Source organism: Staurois parvus, unplaced genomic scaffold (genome assembly GCF_062004578.1).
Source record: "Staurois parvus isolate SC_StPar_1 unplaced genomic scaffold, SC_StPar_1.0 ptg000082l, whole genome shotgun sequence".
In the NCBI taxonomy this organism is placed as follows: Eukaryota; Metazoa; Chordata; class Amphibia; order Anura; family Ranidae; genus Staurois; species Staurois parvus.
Genome location: NW_028317878.1, coordinates 1,722,473 through 1,738,115, shown reverse-complemented (window position 1 = coordinate 1,738,115; position 15,643 = coordinate 1,722,473). Strand labels below are relative to the sequence as shown.

At 39.5% G+C, this 15,643-nt stretch overlaps 1 protein-coding gene across 3 annotated transcripts in view; it reads left to right on the top strand.

Annotated features, from left to right (window-relative positions):
- Positions 1–15,643, top strand: part of CREB5 (cAMP responsive element binding protein 5) — a 567,180-nt gene that overhangs the window by 426,846 nt on the left and 124,691 nt on the right. For 2 of the 3 annotated variants that reach the window (XM_089669883.1, XM_089669886.1), the window contains exon 7: positions 13,761–13,871. The exons of the other annotated variant lie outside the window; for it this stretch is intronic. In XM_089669883.1, coding sequence (XP_089526009.1) covers positions 13,761–13,871 — 111 coding nt within the window. The remainder of the gene's footprint in view (positions 1–13,760; positions 13,872–15,643) is intronic. 3 annotated transcript variants of the gene reach the window in all.

Here is a 15,643-nt window from a genome sequence, read left to right as displayed (position 1 = left end):
CTGCCCGAGGGCCCGGGGTCAGTAGGGGGCCCCATGAGATGCCCCTGGTAACTTTTCATAGGCTTTTTGGGTGTAGTTTGATTGTGGGCGAGGACACAGGGGCCCCATGATCCCCTGTTGCCCGGGGGCCCCATGAGTTGTCAGTCCACCCCTGGCCCTAGGCATAGTCGTATGTGGTCTTTCCACATGCGGGCTGGTCAAATACTTTGGAAAGAGATATATAAGAAGATCCTTGAAGGGTAACTCCACTTTTGTGGGAAAAAAGTAGCAAATAAAAAAAAAAACATACAGTATATATAGCATATACTCAAGTCATATTATATGTGAATGTTATTAAAAATTGCCTTTCCTTTTCAATCTGAAGCACTGTAATTTTCTATAAAATGCAATGCAATATGTCCACCTGGAGGTGTTCTGTACACAGAATGTTTACAGAAAGCCCCCCAGAAAAATCATGTCCTGCTTGTATGATTGACTCAATGATTTTCCCAGAAGTCTGCACTAAGATACAAGTCAGATTTCTGGTACCACCTGCAACAAAATGTAATTTTTGTCGAGATACTCCCAAAGGGGAATTCCATCTTAAGGGATGCAGACTCTGCAATTTTCCTTATTAAAGTCCTGCAGGTGCTGCAGCTGACTGATAATTATAAAACCACTCCCATACAGATTCACTCTGCCCATGGACATAGACAAACAGCTATTCCTTCAGAATAACAAAAGGTAGGAATCTGCAACAAACTTTGTTAAAATCCTTGCAATGTAATGTACATTGATCACCCAGACGGGAATGTTTTTTTGCCAACAAAAGCGGAGTTACTCTTTAAGCTTGTATGATGAAAGACTGAACATCTCATAAATGCTCACAGGACATCAGCCAGACATAGTGCTTTGTATCATTCAACAAGAACAATTTTATATCAAGTGTGCACACAGATTTAGATAAAATGTATTGGTAGCGTACTTGTTTATAGTATATTGGTTTATAGAGAAAATTGCTGACAATAGATGGTTGTGACATGAAGACACACCAAAGCAGCAAAATGTGCAAATGATAAATCCAGCACTTATTACATCTGCAATTGGATGCCCATGCAACTGTTTAACAGAAAGTATAGTATAATTTCAATGAATACATATTTTAAGTGATTATCTCAGTGTTTATCATAGTGTAATTATTCCCAATGTTACCAGCTTGTACTTCATTGTCTTTCTTTATTAACAGCTCTTAAGATAGGATATTAGCTACACAGGAAATGCATTGTTTCCAATGAGGCAGACAACTCATTTGGGAGGAGGAGGAGTTAATTCTCTATATCAAATAGGCTGTTTACTTTTCAAAGAAAGTTGCACTTTACAAGCGAATTTGCCCCAGAGTAAATGAAGTCAAGCTCTGCTGACTTCCAGCAGTCAATCAAGCAAAAATGCTGTTTTTTTTTATTGCATGTGATTGAGTATTCTTTACAAAGTGAAACTTCACCACATTCACTAAAATCTGAAGCAAATTTCCCTGAAAAGTGCATCTTTCCTTGCAAAGTGAGCAGCCTATTTGCTTTTAGCAAATTAACCCTACAGACTTTGAATGGGAGTAGGAGCAGAAATGCAAAACCACTGTAGCACTGCAAAGCAGTAATCTGAGCCTACACATGTAATTAGAATTTATAGCTGCTCCCATCTATAATACATATATCATTTTGAACTATAAAACAAAACATGGTTTTTAAAACATTAACAGTAGACTTTTCAAGCACATGTAACTTCATTTTTAATAAAAATAATTTTTGTATGAACATAAACAATACCTGTACATACAATTTATTTTCGTTTTCTAGTTTCCTTTCAATAGAGTTTTATTGAAATTTTTTTGAAAGAGATACAATAGCAATCACTATCATGTGTACAGGTAGAGACATGGAATCGATGACTGAGTTTTCTAGTTTCCAAAGGTGTCAATCAACAGCTGGTTTGGGAGACAATATTATGGGCACTATGAGGCATATGCAAATGCTCCCTACCCAACCAATTTAGGGGAATAACGGGCTGGACTAGATATTTTTTTTACCTCAGTGCAATTTTTCTCCTGAGATAAACATTCCTTCTCAGACACATATAATAAACTATATATATATATATATATATATATATATATATATATATATACAGTATTGTGTGAAAAGTTATAGGCAGTTGTGCAAAAATGCTGTATATTAAGAGTGCATTCAGGAAAAAAAAATGTGCTCATAGTTTATTTTTATCAATTACCAAAAGGGAAAGTAAATGAACAGAAGAGAAGTCCAGATCAAATTTATATGCGACCTCCCTTTGCCTTCAAAGCATCAATTCTTCTAGGTACACTTGCACACAGTTTTTACATTTTTGAAGGAACTCGGCAGAAAGGTGTTCCAAACATCTTGGAGAACTAACCACAGATCTTCTGTTGATATAGGCTGTCTCAAATTCTTCTGTCTGTTCATGTAACCCCAGACAGACTCAACTCATTTGCACAAATGCAGTCCTACCATGCTTCACTGTTGTCTGCGAACACTCATTATTATACTGCTGTCCAGCCCTTCGGCGAGCAAACTGCCTCCTGTTACAGCCAAATATCCTACGGGCAGCACAGTGGCTAAATGGTTAGCACTTCCGCCTGGCAGTTCTAGGGTCGTTGGTTCGAAGCCCAACCACGGCACCACCTGCCTGGAGTTTGCATGTTCTCTCTGTGCCTGCGTGGGTCACCTCTGGGTACTCCAGTTTCCTCCCACACACCAAAGACATGCTGGTAGGTGAATTGATTCCTGTCCAAATTGTCCCTAGTATGTATGAATTTAAGTTAGGGACCTTAGATTGTACACCCCTTGAGGGTTAGGGACTGATGTGAATGTACAATATATATGTAAATCGCTGCGTAAAATTGACAGCGCTATATAAGTACCTTAAACAAATAAATAAAATATTTCAAATTTTGCCTCATCATTCCAGAGCACCTTGTTCCATTTTTCTGCACCCCAATTCCTATGTTTCCATGCATGGTTGAGTTGCTTGCCTTGCTTCTATGTTGGAGGTATGGCTTTTTGGCCACAATTCTTCCATGAAGACTAATTCTGACCAGACTTCTCTGGATAGTAGATGGGTGTACCTGGGCCCCACTGGTTTCTGCCAGTTTTTTTCTGATGGCACTGCTGGAAATCATCCGATGTTGAAGGGAAGTAAACAAGATTTATCTTTCATCTGCTCCATTAAATTTCTTTGGCCGACCACTATCTCTACAGTTCTCAACATTGCCCATTTCTTTGTGCTTCTTCAGAAGAGCTTGATTAATTGAATTAAAACTGGTTTGAAGGGTAGTTACACCAAATATTAATCCAAAAAATAATTTGATTTAGATTTTTCTGCTGTTTGCTCAATTTGCATTTTGTATATAAAATAAACAATTCAAATATGTAGTTTTTTTAAAGCATTCTTACTTTACAGCATTTTACACAAATCTTTCTAAAGAGTGATCAACATTGAGTCTGATCTTTACCTTCCACCATGTCTAATGACACCTTATAATGACTTTGTCACTAAAAAAAACACTAAGAAATAAAAAAAAAGCTTTTATACTTAATTGTCCTGGCACCTGTTCAGAGAATCTTTTCTCTATTGCTGAGCAAAGCAACATGAAGGATCTTCACATCCAAAACAATTCTGGATATGTTGGGATACCTATTGTACACTCCCTGCTGCACTCTGCAGTGCTACCTGCCAGCCCCTATGTCACAACAGTAGATTATATAAAGATTCCACAGTCGGGCACCAGAACAGGTAAGTATAAAATGATTTTGTTTTGCGTGAGGTTTTTTCTTTCCATTTCTTGCTGAATACACATCTTTGTGGGTAGGGAACTTGCACAAAATTGTGTTTTCCTGTCCCCTAGAGAAACCCACTTTAACAGATGTGCTGGGTTACCATTAATTCTTAGAGCAGGTGCACAGATCTGAACGCATGGTGTCTGCACTCAGATCCACGCTCCCTCTCCTGATGCATGTCAAACTTTCATATGTAATTGTGCCCATGCAAATGCTGAATGTGTATGTGTATGGGCTGCCTGCACGGAGCTCCGAGGTGGATGCCTATGCATCTGCAAGCAGCTCCACAGAGAGGACAAGACTAATCACCTGTCTGAATGAGCCCTTTTAGTGACAGGGCTTATAAAGATGGGATAAATTTTGACTCCTTCATTTTGAGCTATTTGGAAAGCTTGCCAAACATATATAGCAGGTTATCTACGAAAACTGGAGAGTGCAAAATCTGGTGCAGCTCTGCTTAGAAACCAATCAGCTTCCAGGTTATATTGCCAAAGCTTAATTGAACAAGATAACGTTAGAAGCTGATTGGCTACCATGCACAGCGTGCACTCATTTCAGTGAATCTCCCCTACAGTGTTTTAAGGTGTTTAGAGATTCCTATGCAGCCTTAGAAAACTGAAAATATGTTTAGAAATCTTTTCAGACAGTCCCAAATGCAAAATGGACATGGAAACATACTTTTCGAATCAGATTGTTCCTCATTAATTATGAGTAGTAGGAAGTAGTTTACCTTAGTTTGTATAAATTATATGTTTATGAGTCACAGGGAGATCTCCAGAACAATATAAAGACAAACATGGTTTCTATTAGTTCAAATTAGAGTGTTTGTTGGCTGATAAAATGGTTTGAGTGGTTGCTGAGCACGGGACACTACACAAGACACCCAATTTGTGCATCAAGTCAAAAGACTATCCACTATGTTCTTTTGAGCACTGGCCTATCGGATAACTATGATAATTAGTTCTTTCCACACTAGCAAAGCTATTGAACTGCTTAACAACTGATTTTAATTCCCTGTATCTGTTCTAAGATCACTATTAGCTATATTGTACAAGTAGGAGAATCATTGTAGTACCACAGTTCTGGAGTGTGCTATAGGTACAAACTATGTGACTTCAATGGGAGAATATTATAAAGTGACGGACAAATCTAAGGTATATAAATATGTAAAATATGAGGGAGAGCAGATTCAGAAAAAACAGAAAATGTTGGCGAAAACTGAACAAAGAGGTAATAATAAAGTTAAAGCAGTTTTCTAGTTTTGGGAAAGTATGGACACGTTATACGTATAATATGTTTTAATTGCCACTGGACCAGCAGTGGAGGAGAAACCATCCAGTGGTAACATTTGTTCCTATGACAACTGTTAGAGATGAGATTTCCCATCACTTTACGGAAGTTTCCTCTCACTTTTTGTTGTCTTTGGTAGAACTGGCACTAGACAATGACATGATAGAGGTTATTGTATCTTTAATAAATGAACACTCTTACTCTGGAAGAAATAATGGAAAACACTATATGCACATGGCACATAAAACATTTTGGAGAAGCATTGCCTGTTATTGTCCCCCAATGATGCTGCCTCTTTTTTCAGAACAGGAAATAAGGCAAAATCTCCACAGTGCTGATATGGACAGCAATTAAAATCTGGCAAACTTTTTAACCCTTCTGTATTCCATCTGTAACTAGAAATGTATTTTGCCCAGAGTTTCACTTTAAGCGACATCCAATGAATGCATTCCCATGTACATGAATTTTTAGGCTCCTGTGTCTTTGAGTATATATAGAGTGGAATGCTGTAATTCTTGGTAAGTAGTGGAAAATTGCCATTAAGAACTTGAAGAATATCAATAGGTTCCCCTGAGGGGATGGCCTGCTATACCCCCAATTGGTCTGATTGTTCCCTTCATCTCTCTCAGCACTCGCGGTCTTTGTAAACATCTGTATAGGGAAAGAATTCAAAACACAGGTAACTCATGTCTAAACTTGTATGATTCCTAGACACACATCCAGGTTCAGGTTTGGGACACAGATGAATATAATACGTGTATTAGTATAAAAATATCAAAATTTGAAACTGTAGTATAAACAGTAATACACTTATGCCTGAGCTTGATTTAATTTTTGGCACATTTTTTGTTTTAGCTTTTCACTGGCAGTCTGCCGTAAATAAATATATGTGCTCAACTGCTGTTCGAAAAGCTGTTGTTTACAAGACTCTTAAGACTTACCATCATAACAAAGACCAGGCTTCATACGTAAGAGTCTGCAATTAGGGATTCATCACCTAATTCCTAATTTAGAATATATGTGAACCAGGTATTGTCTATAGTCCTCTCTACATTTGATTTATGCATTTGTAGGCTCACTTAACATTGTAGCATTTACAGTATGTGTTTAAATATTTTTACCCCTTAAATTATTTGTATAGTCATGGCAAAAATTGACCCCAAAACCTCTCTCTCCTCCTCTACAGCATGTCCCTACATTTATTGTTTTCTATTGTCCTGTTCCTGCAGTGAGAAACAGCTTTTATTACTCACTGGTACATCATTACCAGACATTTCTTGCTCAGTTTCTGTTAACATAGGTGAGCCTCCAGAACTATATCTCCCAAGAGCCCTTTTTTGTGTGCAGGCAGGTTCTTGAAAGTAAAACAGTAAAACATGGGGATAGATGGAGCTCTGTGGTTTAGCAGGCCAAGCTGCTTGGGATGTCTATGCAGCAGTAGCAACCTTTTCAGCCAACAATAGGAAGTTAGGAACTAATTGGTTTTCTGACTGGATTGCCAAGTATTTCTCTGTATTTGCAGCATTTAATAGGGATAAAATATGGAGAAATGTGCATGTGTTGCAGATGTGTACTGCACTTTTTAATTTTGTTGAGAATTATACTTTATTTTACTTGATGATCACTGCCTGTTGCAGTGGAAAGTGCTCAGTGCAGTCTGATTTCAGTTGACTGTAGCCATATTAGCTGAGATGATTTCCGATTTCTGGATGTTAACTATGGGTGACCGTGCATGCCGGTTCTTTCTGCATAGACTTACCTACGATGCTAGTGAAATAAGTACACAGATAAATCCAAGAGAAAGATCATATTCCACTATGTGAACAATTTCTCCAAACTTTATTTCCATACAAAAAAAAAGAGAACACTTCACTCACTAATCTAATGTGTTTCACCCTCCTTCTGGGGCTTGGTCATAAAAGGTCCTTGCATGTGATTGGGTATTCTTTGCAAAGTGAATTTTCAGCACATTCATTAAGCTAAGGAAAAAAGTCCCTTGTGGAGTGAAAATCCCCCTGCAAAGTGAACAGTCTTATACATGTAAAGTGCAGTGCTGAGTATTAAATAAAGATAAAATATATCACCAGTGCAAATTGAATATTATAAAACACACAATAAAAACTAAGTGCAAAATGTGATCAAATTATAACTAAATGATAAAATAAACAAATAAAATACATCCAGTAAAAAGTCAAAGTGAAATCAATCAGTGTGGGTAAATGAAGAAACGTGTCCGTGGCATTACAAGACACAGCAGTGTTCAATTCCAAGCAGGTGCTGTGAAATCCAGTGAGGCAATCCAGCACCGCTATGTACTCACCAGAAATTTACTGGTATAGCAGCAATGTATATACTTTCAAATAGAGACTTGAAATCTTTGACCAAAAGGACTTCTCCAGAAAGCTACTGGTATAGCAGCACTGTGTATACTTTCAAATGGAGACTTACAATCTTTGACCAAAAGGACTTCTCCAAGATGGCTACTGCTCCTGGTCATGGACGTGGCAGCGTGACATCAGCATATAGGCTCCATCCAACTCATTTCATGCACATGCACGTCCTCAGGGCTATGCCCATACCAAAGCCCCAGTAGGAGGGGGTAACACTAATCAGAGGGATTAAGAATTAGAGTGTTTTCTCTGCTTGTATGTAATTAAAGCCTGGAAGAACTGCAGACATAGTGGAGTGCAACCTAACCAAACCTATCAACCTACCAAATGTGGCAACCCTAAGTGTGGTAACCCTAAGTGTGGTCTAGTGCGTGGAACTAAATGAAATCTCCTGGTGTACATTTATTTTGCAATTGCATTCACAAAATGTTGGTGACCTTGACCTATTTCGAAATCATCAGTTTAATAATATGTAAATTATGTCTCGCTTTGGCAGGACATATACTAAAATTGGAATGATACAGAAAAGTTTAGTATGCACCCTCCCCCCCATATTATGTAAATTATTATATAGGAAAGCAGATTAACTTGTCTGCCTTTATTACTGTTTACTGGCAAAAAAAGAAATGAAATTCTCCACCGTACCTTTGGACTTTTTCATGCCAAAGACTGTCTGACCAGTCCCGGGAATTTCCCTCAAGGACAGTGTTCATGGACTTTGTATGTTGTCCTCATATGTGGGTTCCCTCCAGGTAATCCAACTTTCTGCTGAAGAAAACATTAGTTAGGTAAGAGACATCTGACCAAAATGTGCTTACTCCCCGGTCACATGAAGCCCGACTTTGAAATCATGCGACATACAGTGGAGTTGCACAATTTCATAGTCGGGGGACATGCCGATTTCAGGTGCGATTTGCAAGACATCTGACCCAGATGCAGGGGTGTATTTACCACAAGGCAAACAAGTCATTTGCCTAGGGCGGCGTTTTTTTTCAGGGGGGCAGCAGCATTTTTCAGGGGTGCAATGGAATTTGCAGTGCTGCCCCCCGAAAGAAGGGATGGAAGAGAGGATACTGGGGTGGGGTATTGTTGGTCAATGTCAGGCTCTTATCGTGGGGGAGGGGGGTGTTTGTCAGTGTCAGAGTCTCTCCGTGGGGGAGGGGCTGGTTTTTGTGTTGCCTAGGGCAGCATGAAACCTAAATACACCACTGCCGGAATGTCTATACAAATAGCACGAAATGTATTGCATGTACTACTTTAGAAATCGGTGCAGCTCCGACCAAGTCGGAACCGCACTGATATGACCGCTGTAATTGCGAACAATAGGGTGCGACTTGGCATACGATTTTCAAGTCGCATGCCAAGTCGCACCCAGTGCGATCGGGGGCTTAGGGTGTGTAGGGCAGGGACTGATGAACTGACAATGCTTTATTAATAAGACAAATAAAGACATGTAATAATATAGTCCTAAATGAATGAATTATGGCTGAAATCTGGAAACATTACTCAGTCCTACCCTCATCCAATGCATATACAGTACATTGATTTTCACTTTTCTGGACTTTTCTAACTTAAAATTAAGTTGATTTTTATATGTAAATACAACCTTTTTTTATTAAGTGCCTATGGTAATTCCTTTAAATTATATATGTATGAACAGTCTAGACTATGATTGTAGTTTGAATAATTTACTGTTTTTTTAATGAGACCCATCCCACAAGGCAACAAATACCACATGGTCAACCAGATTTAATTTGAAAGTTTGAGGAGCTGAGATTCTGAATGTGTTTCAATCGATGTATTAGTTTTTTGGTGTATTATAAGGAAGAATATACTCTATTCAATAAATTATTAAAGGATTTCAACCTTTTAAAAAATATTAGGCCTGCAGCTTTATCATACATTTGTATGGGCACTGTAATTCTTGGTAAATTCAAATTCTTGACCTTTTTTGAAGGTGGGTATATTTTTCTTTATACTATGCAAGGCATTGGTGAAGGAGACTTTATTCAGCCCGAGGTTTGCAGGTCATTTGTATAGGCCATGTGTGGGAACAGGTCTAGACTTCACAAATGTCCCTTTAGTGTAAAGTAGCTAGATACCATGGTGGATACTCTCAGCACAGAAAGGAAATGTATATACAAGCAGGCAGTGACTGTTATCCAGCTTGAAAAAAAACTTTTTGTCTTCTTTTGATTATTTAATTAATAATAAAATATGTCCTGTGTGCATTTAGTGCATCTCCAGCTCCCTGCGAGATGAATGAGATCCTCAACCAAATTCCAAAAAACAAACTCTGCATGGGTAACTGGATTATGTGTTCTGCCTGTCTAATTCACCCTGATCTCTAGAGCTGTTCTGCCAGACAGACACACTGCTTCCATTTTCGTATTGGTGCTGTTCATCTCGTCTTCTCTAATTTTACTTAGAAATATTAAATTAATAAAACTGCTCTAATTCCTGTAGGCTCTCAGCCTACAAGTACTATTCGTAAAGATTACCCATGTTTTTGTTAGATTTGATAAAGGTCGTAGAAGTAGAAATAGCTTTTTTCACTACGGGGACCTTGATTCACAGTACACTTTCGTCATGTCATGCAGTCATTTCACTCATTAACATAAAACCATCTTTTGCTTAGTCAATTTAAAGCAATAGCTATGGGGCCTGTTGTGGTAGAGAAATTATTTTTGGAATGCATACTGGAAATGGGAAACATATCACGCCGTGTTCTGAGAGGACTCATTATTCTTTTTTGTTTCATTGGTCCCCTCCTCCCTCCTTCATTTTGCACTTAGAAAAAGTCAGGATTTTCTTTTCTTCATAGCACAAAGGAGATCAGCACTGAGATGACCTCTGCTGGGGCTATCAGATTGCAGTGTGCAGATGTATCTCTAGCTGACACGCCTGATTCACTAGGCATGACCATTTATCAACACCCAGATTAAGTAGCTATGTACCATGACTGCAAAATCAAATCTCTAGTGTAAAACAGGGACAAGTTATAAAGCACATACAACATAGCACAAAAAATGGTGAAGGTCCTCATCTATTACCCCTGAAAGCTCAAGATAAAAAGCCTCATACATTTTAAAAGCTTTTAGCACCAAAATTGTCCACTGACGAGTTTATTTTGCACTGCCACGCTGATTGCTATTTTTGATAAATACACTAAAGCAAAACCATTCTGCTTGTCACTAGAGCGAGCCAAGGAGAGCAGAAATATGATCTCCATCTCTTTTCCCCGGAGATTTCCTTCTAGTAACATTCTGGCAGCTCTTACCCTTCTGTAAGGCTGAGATGTATCACAAACCTTCACATTCTGATTACTTTGCAGGGAATACACCATATTCATCCTTGGGAAAATGCCATAAATTTCCGTGCTTCTTCAAAACATGCTTTTAAAGCTCCAGTCATTTTGATAATAAATATATACAGTTTAGACAATACATTTTCTCTCTGCATGATTTTAGTTTTATTGTCCCGATTTAGGGTTGGTCCACTGTAATCGTTCTTGCCAAATGTCTTTTTTTTTTCAATGTACAACATTTTCGTTATGTTTTCATCAATTTACTGCAAAACCTATATTGAAGTATGGGTGTATTTCAAGGTTTTGTACTGTTGGGTGCACTTTTGCTTTATATGACCATGACGGTTGCATCCATGGTTCAGAATAGCAAGGGTAAATTGGATAAAGAGTGACGATGATTGATAAAATCAATGCTGCATAGTTAACACACTGGCAAATTGGTTACCTTCTACCCCAGTAAGGAAATGCTTTCTTAAGTACAAAGTGCTAACCTGGCATTGTTAACCACCATTGCATGGTAAATATGGTACTAAATGTTGATTGCAGTGTTCAAGGATTTAGTCTTCTCTAAGACCTCATTCCTTTTGCATACCCCTATTATGTATACAGCACATACAGCACAGAAGCTGCCATCCCTAGAATCCTATAAATTCGAATTGCCTGGCAGCGTCTGGTTTTAAAACTTTTCACACAGACCAAGCATGCTGTAAATGAGTGCCAGACAAGGGTCATAATTCCTTATCTCTGCACTTGTTTTTGGTCAGTGGCTTAAAAAGGACTGAAGCCATTGGATCAGCATGACAGCCAGAGAACTAACATTCTCAAATGAACAGGTCAGCAGTGGCAGCTGTAACACTGACAAACCTTTCATAAGAAAGAGGTGACCAAACTTTTATATAAAGCTTTAGAAATACTGTATCTCACAGTCATCTTTATATTTACTTGTAATCGCAAAAATAAATAGTTTTTATGACTGAACTGGTCAATATTTCATTTCTTCCTGCACAGTCATTTTAAAAACTGGTAATAGGGCCCTTGTGCAACACCAATTAAGAAAAAAATGTAGACAGAACTAAATAGTCTGATTTGTTTAGCTTAAGTTAAATTGTCCTTCAAATCACCACTTTCATTTAGCATTGCACTCAAGGACTCAGCATCACCATATTGCAACTCATGTGTTCCAACTCATTAAAACTGAGTGTATAAATGGTTCCCCTTCAAGCTAGACCATGTCCAAAGCCCTTAGTACAAACCTGGGTTGAGGAGAGGGATGGGTAGTCAGGTTCTGCAGAACATTTACATTATCTATAATTATATTTTGGTAAGCAAGGGTTGGTTGGAACCTTTTACAATGATGCAGCGTTTCCAAAACTTTGGTCAATTATGTACGACATTATCTTTAAAGCTGTCGCTTAAAGAAGAGCTCCAGTCAAAATTAAAAAATAAAAAAAAATCAGTAGCTACAAAACTATAGCTTCTGACTTTTAAACAACAGGGACTCACCTATCCCTCAATCCAGCGGTGTCCTCACCGGAGGCGGGTCCACTGCCTGTCCTGTGTCCCCGGCCCAGCATCTGCAGTGTGGGCACCCGGCTGTGACAGGCTTCAAAGTCAAGTGCACACTGCGCATGCTCAAGTAGTGCTGCACTTTGTGAATGGTCCCGTAGTTTTCTGGGACCTGTCACATATCCCAGAAGACTATGGGAAGGGGGGATGACAACTAATGCTTTCAATTGCCTAGGCGATCACAGCGGAAGTGAGAGACCTGTCAAATTCGGGTATCCCCCCCCCCCCCCGAGGGACGAGGCCTTAAAGCGGAACTTCCCTGTTTGGGTGGAGCTCCACTTTAACTGTTCTGTCCAGAAACTTATCCACAAATGATATAGCTTTCTGTCTCTTCTCTTCTGTTTCTGGGTAAAATGTAGTAGGTAGGCTGACCTGTCCAAAAAAGACTTTTGAGCCTGTAGCAGCAGCCACATCCAGTCTATTCAGTAAAGCAGCAGTACATATTTTAGTGGCAGCGACTAGTAACTGACACTAGAGAAAGCAAGTTTTCATTATCACCTGACCTGCACATAAACCATGAGGTCTGCTATTTACCACCTATGCTAAAAATTGAGTGCCGTATCCCAGATTTTGGAAAATGTATTCTTTTGTGGAAAAAACATAGATGCAATGTATCTTAAAGTGCACCTGTACAGAAATGTAACATTAAACAACCACAAATGATCTCTGAGCACAGTTACACACGTTCAAATTTTGGGACAGTCTATAGCCATATCTCGGGCTCCCCTGAACTCTGCACTTATTTTTTACTGTACCTCCACATCACTTGTTATGGCTGTGGTGACAATCATAAAGGAGTTGTAGGTAGCTCAGTATGATAGAAGTACCATAATGAGAATGCAGCATGCTTAATTCCACCCTGGATAAACAATGCCCAATTCTTTATCCTGATAGACCCATTAAACTTTTTCAGCTTTGTAATTCTTTTCTTTTTACTTTTTTTTACCCCACTTTACCTTCCTTCTCCTAAATCTGTTACCTGTTAAATCTTTTTGTTAAACCCCCTTTCTCTATTCCTGTTCTAAACAAGAAGTGGGAAACAAAAGATTTTGTGTACTGAAACTCCCTGGTGCACACTGGCTAACATACTGTACATTATCAGGCTCATCAAAGGAAGTAGAAGTATAATTACTTAGTGACATCTGCTTTTTCTTGCAGAGCCAAATACCTAAGATTTGGCAGGCAATACTCTGTTTCAGGCTGTACAAAAGCTGCCTTTCCAAAATGCATTATGCATTTTTCATGTTTTTACATTTAAAAAGGGGGTAACCTTGCTTGATTAAAAGGCTGTGTACCTCATACTGTCTTAAGATGGATTCGGTGGGTGTTATGTCACAGCTTTTCTCATATCCCACACAGATGGAAAGACAGATGTCAATGAACTCCAATATCATGGGGATGCAGGGTCCCAACCTAGGCAATCCTTGTGCTTCACCTCAAGTCCCTCCAATGCACTCAGATGCCAAAATGGTAAGAACACCCAAATATGTTTTCATTCATGTAGCTCAAAGTACATTAAATAAGGAACTGTTTCATCTGTTTACATACCAAAAATGCATGCCAAACTGGAGGAGGAATTTTGTCTGCACTGACTGGACTATCATATGGCACAGGCCCTTATCCAGACAGTTTCAAGAAGTTTCTTGCAACTGTGGTAACAGGCTTTTGCATTTTTTTATTGTTATTTTTACAAAATCTTTGTTTCACATATAACTTATATAATGTGTGGTGTACCCATGACTCAAGCTTTGCAAAATGTTATGTTTTTTCTAAAGAGAGAGTACAGCAGAAGAATTTCCCTTTCAGACTGTAGCTTTCTAATTGAAATTCTATATAGAGTCATACAGAGCAGTGTTGGGAATCATTCTTACCTTTTTTTTTAGCAAAGCAGATAAAGTTTTTTAAAGTGGTTCTAAAGGCTCAATTTTTTTTTCACCTTTATGTATTCTATGCATGAAGGTAAAAAAACCTTCTCTGTGAAGCGGCCCCTCCAGCCCTCCCCACCCCTCCCCCAATCTTTATCTGAGCCCCCTCCGATCCAGCGACGTTCACGACAACCTCTGCTGTCTGTGGACTCACCCTCCTCTTTGGCTGTCAATCACAGCTACTGAGCCAATGAGGAGAGAGTAGGAGGTTGGGCCGAGCCATGGCTCTATGTGTCTTATGGATGCATAGAGCAGCGGTTCAGGGACAAGCACGGAGAGGTGCCCCCAGGGCAAGTGGTTTTCCCTGGGGGCACTGCTTGAGGGGGAGGAGCCAGGAGCACTGCCAGGGTCCCAAAAGGTAGAGGATCAGGGTGCTGTGTACAAAACCATTGCACAGAACATGCAAGTATAACATGTTTGTTATTTTAAGGAAAAAAAAATAAGCAGCTGACTTAAAGGAAAAGTAGGGCTAAAGCTGTTCTGGCCCTACCTCTCCTGTGGGTCACAGGAGTGCACTTAGTTCTGCACTCCTGTGACCCATTTTCAGCCAATGGCGGGATAGTCCTCTGCCGACTGATGTCACTCAGCTGGTCCAGTCTCTGGAGAGATTCCAACTTTAATGTCAGAATCCATCCAGATGCCTGGACCGGCAGCTGGCTCAGCATCTCAGCATACCTCTGAGAACATGAGCCAGCTGCTCCCATCCTCAGCACAGCTTGGCAATTTTGTAAGCGCTGGAGAGGCAGAGCAGAGAGCCGGTGACTGACAGTCACTGACTGTCAGCTCACTGAAGACAGAGGACTGAGCATTCAGTGGTCTATGAATGCTCAGTTCTCGATGTAGAGCAGGCAGGGGACAGCTGCAGCTGGGATTGGTGCTGCAGCCATCTAGGTGAGTTAAATTGTTGGTTATTTTTGATTACCACACTTCTCTGCTAATTGCTTGCTGAGTATGCAGATGTTTTTTTCTTTTTATCCTTGTCTATATTCTAGTTTAAGCTGGTGCCATGATCACTATCCCAGATTTCCTGTTTCAGGGTGGCTCCTTTCCTTTGCAGCAGCCTATGGAGCCACTCTTGCATGCATGTCTCACTACACTGTGTCCATCAATAGAAACACATAACCCTCTAACTTAGGATGGAAAGACACTCCCCTGCTCCTCTCATCTCCACTTCCTGCCTTCTCCAAGCTGAATGACTGGAGACTGCATTGTACATTGTTAAGTCTTTCTTGTGAAAGAAGTTCAGGAAGAAGAGAGAGCAGGAGTCAGCCACATAGAAAGTTGTAAGTGCTAGGGTAAAACTGCAAATGCTGGGGT